Source organism: Charadrius vociferus, unplaced genomic scaffold, assembly GCF_000708025.1.
Source record: "Charadrius vociferus isolate BGI_N301 unplaced genomic scaffold, ASM70802v2 scaffold326, whole genome shotgun sequence".
Taxonomy (NCBI): Eukaryota; Metazoa; Chordata; class Aves; order Charadriiformes; family Charadriidae; genus Charadrius; species Charadrius vociferus.
This window is the reverse complement of record NW_009649062.1, coordinates 3,765,544-3,772,692: the sequence shown is the minus strand read 5'-3', so window position 1 is coordinate 3,772,692 and position 7,149 is coordinate 3,765,544. Positions and strand designations below refer to the sequence as shown.

General features: G+C 36.8%; 1 protein-coding gene across 1 annotated transcript in view; it reads left to right on the top strand.

Annotated features, from left to right (window-relative positions):
- The first annotated feature begins 966 nt into the window (after positions 1-966).
- The window catches only part of LOC104289209 (septin-2), a 33,447-nt gene continuing 27,264 nt past the window's right edge, over positions 967-7,149 (top strand). Inside the window, exons 1-5 of the mRNA XM_009888125.1 lie at positions 967-1,045; positions 1,134-1,185; positions 2,326-2,425; positions 3,942-4,028; positions 4,656-4,779. Coding sequence (XP_009886427.1) covers positions 1,159-1,185; positions 2,326-2,425; positions 3,942-4,028; positions 4,656-4,779 — 338 coding nt within the window. The 5' untranslated portion in view covers positions 967-1,045; positions 1,134-1,158. The remainder of the gene's footprint in view (positions 1,046-1,133; positions 1,186-2,325; positions 2,426-3,941; positions 4,029-4,655; positions 4,780-7,149) is intronic.

Here is a 7,149-nt window from a genome sequence, read left to right as displayed (position 1 = left end):
TGAAGCTTAGTATTCCTCTGCTAGGGTTTGACTGCCAAACTGCCGGTGTCAGAAAGAGGACCGTGTCCTGCTAGAGCGGCTCCCGCTACCCAACAGGAAAGCGTTTCTGCCTGAACACACAGGTGCCTGTGCAGGTCACTTCCCCAGGCCAAGAGCTGCCTTGTCAACAAACCAAGCTGTGAAGTGCTCCTGCAGCTCCTGCCTTTCCTGTCAGCTCTCCATGGCTGCTGTAAATAAAAGGGCCTCCCTATTGCTGTGATAACCGATCTATAGCACAACTAACATCCTTGAGTAAAAGATAAGGGCTTGCCAAACCCCAGCTGTTCTGGCTGTCTGAAACTAAAGAACAAATCTTTTTGATAGCCCTTCAGATCAGGGTGAGTTTTCACGTCTGACGTGGGTTTGCCAAGTGCCAAGGTTCTGCAAGTTCGGTGTAGTGTTCACATTCAGCCATAGTGCTTTGAAGTGACTGAAAATAATGTTATAGCCTTTACCTGGAAATCCCATAGGTGTCCTGTTCTCGGGAGAATTTTTGTATGTTGAAATAATTCTCAAATGTGATTTTTTGAACTACAGTTACATTACATTCATCTATTTGTAAACCATCCTTAAGAAACATATAAATTGTAAGTGGAAAGGGTAAAAATGGAAGGAAAATCGACTTCCTTATGCTATTCCGTACAGGGAATTGGGAACAGAGAATATTAAAATTTCATGTTTTACTAGCTAATTAGAGTCAGAGAACTTAAAAAAATTACGTCAGGAGTACCATGCATACTCAGCATCAGCTTTTGGTAGATATTTTTCCTTTTTTAAAGACAGGATGGATGAAATATCTTTAGGGATACTGAATTTTAGTATTTTCAGTTTCAAAGGAATCTTTCTGTTCTAAAACTTTTTAGTATTTAAATGCAGTATTCTGGTTTTGATAATCCTGTGTAATTTCTTGCCTGTGAAGAGCTTTACAGAAGCAGCCGTTTTGACTATGGCTTGTTTGTTCCTGTAATCTTTGAGTATGTTACATTTCATTCTACTAGAATCAAATGTGACTGTCGTATGCAAGTGATCAGTTCAAAATTAAAATGAATGTAGTCTTCAAGTCAGTGACATGCACTGTGGATTTTGTTTTCCAGTGTCTGAAACTACGAGTGACGAAACATGTCTCAGTCCGGTGAAAAAGTGAAGGTAAAGAGATGGCTGCATAGCCAAAATTTTGCTTAGAATCTATTCAACTTCTGAAAATACTTGTGGTTTTACTGACATGCTAAAATAGTGAATAAATGATACCTTATTGCTTCAGTTGCCTTTCTTAAAGGGAACTGTTTAGTTGAAACAGAGCTTGCATGTGAGCCTAGTGATAGGCTTTCGAATGTTTGCCAGATGTTCAGTGTTTGCTTACACGTTTAGGATGATGCCTTTACCTAAGGAAATTTCATTTGACAAACCTTCAGTTCTAATGTTTTTGCCCATCTGTGTGGGTTTTAAAAGGATTGTTAGCAAATAACTAATTACCTTTTGAGGGATTTCCCCTGTACCCCCCTCTGCCCCACTGGAAGTATGGTATTGTATAAAAACTATTCTCAAACTCATCTGTGAAGAAAACATTTGGTTCCAGCTAGCTCATAGGTCCCTAAATCAAGTGGCTGCAGTTCTTATTTAGGCTCCTATTAGGATTTCGGTCAATTGGTAACAGATGGTGAAGCAGAATGCCCTTTTTATAGCCCAAATCTCTTTGATAAGTTTTTCAGGCACGTTTCTTTTTCCTGCTTTTGTGTTAGAAGTTAACCATTGTGAAGATAGGTGAACAGTTTAACAAGCAGAAGATAAATCTCTGTGATTCTATCTTGGCAATCTCTGCATTACTATACAATGTTCTTGTTTTTCTACATGTGAGTGTATGCATTATTTATGTTTATAGAAGATAGTAGCAGCATGGTACCTTATTTGTCAAACCAGGACAAGCAGATACCAAATTTAAACAGATATTTTTCACCTCTAGCTTAAAATCTCTGGGATTTTTAGCTATGTTTACAGTTTAAGATTCATAATAGCATGTTCTTGCAAGCTTGCAGATTATTAAGGAGAGACTTTTGTTTGTGTGCAGCCCAAGGTACTTACGAGATTTCTATTTATATCCGACTGGTTGGTAAACGGGCCTGTTTCAAGGTCTGCCTTGCTATAGCAGCAAAAAATTGTTTCATTCTCTATTTTTTCCATGTGCTTTATATACCTCTGCACTTTATTGTATAGAAGCAACTGAACTCTGTTTCAACTTTTTAGGGGGAAGGGGATCTCATTTGTACTCAACTTTTGTTTTCTTGTCAGTTTTCCGACTCAGCAGGCTATGTGGGATTCGCTAATCTGCCCAACCAGGTTCACAGGAAATCTGTGAAGAAGGGCTTTGAATTCACGCTCATGGTGGTTGGTAAGTGACTCGTTTAAGTATTTTTGACTGAACAACAACAAAAAAATTTATTTCATAGACATATATGTCTTCCTACTTAGCAATTGACTGTTATACAGAGGAAAAAGCTTTGAACATCTATACACTCTCTAATTAAAACTCTTACTATTTTGTTGTGTTTGGTAGGGGGGAGTATATATAATTATTAAAGATCGTGACTTTGAGCCAACAGGACATTCTTGTATTCCTGACTCATCGTCAGATGGTAGGGATAGTTGCTTAATCTTTCTTTGACTCCCATTTCCCCCACTGAAGGCATGAATGCACATGGTGAATATCTTGCTGTTGAAATGGTGACACCATTGTGTTTTCTGCTGTTCTGGACTGACTCACTCTGGTATTAAAACTAAACTTCTAATTTGCCTGTTCTGTGAATGAGCACCTGTAGGAGTCTTTGGTGGAAAGTTATTTAGGCACAAAGCTGTTTTAAGTTTTTGAATTATACTTGGATTGAATCAGTTTAATGTTATGCAAGTGCAAAGCAAGTCCATAGTACTAGTACTATGGTACTATAGTACTTTTTGTAGTAGTTACCTTGGAACTACATGTTACTGAAAAATGAAAATGAGAAGAGATGTGTAACGCTTCCCTCTCATTCTCTGTGCCCTGTAATACCATTTGGAATTATCTGGTGACAGAGCGTTCAGCAATGTCTGTAAAAAATAAGTAATTTGGAATAAGTGTAGTTTTTTTATTTCATGTAGTTTGTGATGATAAATACGGATAACTTCTCCATCTCTTAAGATTAGGTTAGTAGCATCTAACTACAGCCAATTGTTCTAATGCTGACTCCTTTGATTCTTTGGGTTAGGAAAAAAAGTGGCTTCTTGAAATTCAGATTTAGTAATTGCATTTACAGGTTTAACTTTATTACTTTGATGTAGGACAAAATTTGTATGACCTGAAGTTCTAGAATTATGGAACTTCTCAGGTGAATTTTGAATAATTTTCTTATGATTTTGTTTCATGTTTCACAGGACGTATGTAGCCTAACTATAAGGGCGCAAAGCTCAACTCTTAGTTTGGGATTGCTTTATTCATTCTCCTTCCTAACAGAGTTCCAGGTTCAATTTCTAGCTTAGGAAAACCATAAAGCCCTCAAACTTTAAACAAGAGGGTTACAGCTCCTGATTTTGTAAGTTTAAATGAAAAAAAGCTTTTATTTCCCTGAAGTACCCTAACTATCTCTAGATCTATAGTCAAAGTGCTGTATGACCTTTCAGCTATTATTATGAAATCTATTACAGTAAACTTAGCATTTTCATGTAACATTTATAAAAAGACCAGAGGCTTGTTTTTCCTGTGTTTTTGAAGTGCTTAGCTGAACCTTTGATGTTTTTATCTCAAAAACTAGGGTGGATCCTGATGAACAAATTTTTTTTCCTCTATAATGTGGGCTTGGGGAAAGAGGAGGTGCTTTTAAAAGCCTGGAGTAAAAAGTATATATGCTTAATAACCTGAATTATTTTGTTTGTAGGTGAGTCTGGCTTGGGAAAATCCACTTTAATTAACAGTCTGTTCCTGACTGATCTCTATCCAGAACGTTATATTCCTGGAGCTGCAGGTAAATGTGGTTTCGCAGTTCCTCCAGCACATACCGTATGAAATTTCATGTTCTTCCAGTTAACATTGCTTCATGCTGATAACTTCACCCATAAGACCCTCCCTTCATGCTGTCTAGATGTATTTTAATCCTCCAAATTGTATTTTTTTGGAGCTGTCACTTTCTCATTTATATTTCCTTTCAAAGACTCAGCTTTTGTTGTTTCTTCATCAATTGTTATTAAAAAAAAACAAGCCCCCAAACCTTTTAGGTGTCAATAAACCTAAATGTGGTTTTGCTCTAATCCCCATTTCCTCTAATGTTATTTGCCTGTAATGCTTTAAATCCTGGCTAGAGGCAGAAATACCTTTTGCTGAAGAATCTAGCATGCTTCTGAGTATTATAACTTTATTTTTGCATATTGTCATGAGTAAATCGCCTTCTTTTAGCTCATTGCTGCTTGTTTATTTACAAAAAAAAATGCAGTGTTAACTAGCTAGCTTTGGGTTTTTTTTTCTTGAAAATATTTTATGCCATATGGGCTACAATACACTGCAGATCGCATTTCCTTGTCTGTTGCTCTCTCCTGCAGGGGTTTCTGCAGCAATTGATAGGCGTAATAACAATCAAAATGTTCCTTTATTTTAGAGAAAATAGAGAGAACTGTTCAAATTGAAGCTTCTACGGTAGAGATAGAAGAGCGAGGGGTGAAACTGCGTTTAACAGTAGTTGACACACCAGGATATGGAGATGCCATTAACAGCCAGGATTGGTATGTGTGTAAATACTGCTTTGCTTGATGGAGTTTGTATCTTACACAAACACTACTCTCATGTGTCTGTTTCTCTGAAGTTAGGTGATCCAGCTGGTGGTCTTTAGATAACTTTGATGTACTAAAAGGAAGCAACAGGTTCATTATTCTTAACGTTAATAAAGCGTTATCTTGAATTCACAGTAGAGGGTCTTTGCAGTTAAGCACAATTTTCTAAGGACTTCTGCATTTGGGGTGCTCATCTTCGTATCCTCACTGACATGATTTGGTTTGTGTGAGCTTTCAAATCAGTTTTCTCTTACAATTTTTGTAGCCTAAAATGCACGTCTCATAAAAGTGTATTGCTTTGTGCAACTTCCTGTTTCAATTTTCTAACCACTTTGTTTTTAAAAGATTTGGTTAGTGTTCTCTAGGCTGTCTTGTGTTTCTCCCCCAAAATTAATGGCCTTTCTTCCAGTAAGGTTCTCTGTGACAACTGCAGTCAACTTTTTGTCTCCATAGGTGCTCCGATAGGGTGGAATTCTGGTGGAGGGAAATGTTTTCTTTGTCTTTCCTGTGCCTCTGGCCCATACAATTTCCATGTTTTTAAGACATTTCATTCCCTGTCCTTTATATGTACTACTAGCAATTTGGATAGAACTGTATTTTTTTTATGACAGAGCTACTTTGTAGCTGTGTCTGGGCTAAATATCGTTGATAATCTTTAGCAGCTGAAATAATTGTCTGAGGATACACTGGAAAACATACATAATTACTTTAGCATAAAGCTCATAAAGAAAGAAAATGGTAAAATAGCTATGAAGGAACTGGGCAGTTTGTAACAAAATTAGAATTAATAAGTTGGTTCATAAATGTAATTTCCAAGTTATCATCCTCATGCACTTTTCTTTAAGTGTGGAAAACTGATCCTGTGATGACATTTTTCAAGTGAGATACATTAACATGCTTACTAGGATGCCTGAATTATTCCAGTGCAACTAGAAGCTAAACTTTGAATTTCCACAATTGTCTTGTAAGAATTGCTAACAATATTTATTTTGTTTAGCCATTAATTTTTCTTTACACTTTTTTGTGGTGGTAATCCTAAGGCAAATAGTCAGTGTGCAGAGAAAGGGAGCATAAAGCTAGTGCTGCTTGATTTAAGTTCTTCTGTATAAGTTAAAGATCAGGGAGGCAAACAGCTGATAAAATAAACATCTGTAATGCTAATAGAATGTTTTGTAGTATTTTCGTGACCAAATGCCGTGTTATCTGGAGCATTGTGATGAACATTGTTATTAGACATGGTTTTTCTTTTCTTTCTATGGAAAGAAACTGTAGAAACACAGCAAAAATGAAGGCAGTGGAGTTATGTTGTATACTAAATGGAAGTTTGAAAGTGAAGCTGTAGTGGGATTTTTGTTTTCCTACTTTATTAAGTTAAAAATAATTGAACTTTGAAAGTAACACTGAGACATCTTTCTGGACTGCAGCATGGTCTTGCTTATTTTGTGCGCTGTTGACTAGAGCTTCCTTCCGCTGGAGCTAAGAGCTCTGCAGCTCGTGTATTGTGTTACATAGAGCTCTTCCTGTTGATTGTGTTCTAATGCCTTTTGTTTATTCTGCTAAAATGTTTCTTAGAGACCTACGTGTTCAGATTTTTCCCCTTTCTCTTTGGAGGCTTGGAATAGAGTCATTCCTTGATGATTCAGACCCAGTAGAACAGTTTACTGCTTTATACTTCATTTTCTGTGTCAAATCTTAAACATCAAATACATTACAGGAACAAATAGTACTTTTATACTACAAAATAAAAAGATACAGTTAATTTTAATTGTATCTCTTTAGTCCCATTTTCTTTTTTAGAAATAATAGATAGAATTGTATTTCTTTAGTCCCATTTTTAGTCACATAAAAAGAGTTTGAGCCACGATGAGCGTCATTTTGACAAAGCTTGTTAATCTTTACAGGATGTCACAGGGACTTGGATGGATAGACTCTTTGTTTCAAACTATAGTCAAGACTAACCCAGTGCAGCTGCCTCCCTTCCTTGCTAGTTCAGAGGAAGCAGTGAGTTCGTGTTCTTGAACTTATGTTTGTGTTCAGGAGCATTTACTGCAATTACGGTTAACCGGTAGATGGTGCTGATCTCGATCCACGTTTTGTAAAGCACTTTTTTGGGGAAAGCTGCAATTTGTGCAGACTACCTGTTTTTCAAGGTGATGAATTTTACTAAGGTTATTTTTGAACAGAGGTAAATCAAATGGGCACAGTGTCCCTAGGAGGCAGCAACTGCTGATACTGTTTCAAATATCTTTCTCCTGAGTAGGTTTCCTATTGATGAAAGGGCTTAATTTTAGAGTTTGACTTTCAAGGTTGGGAGGTGGGGTC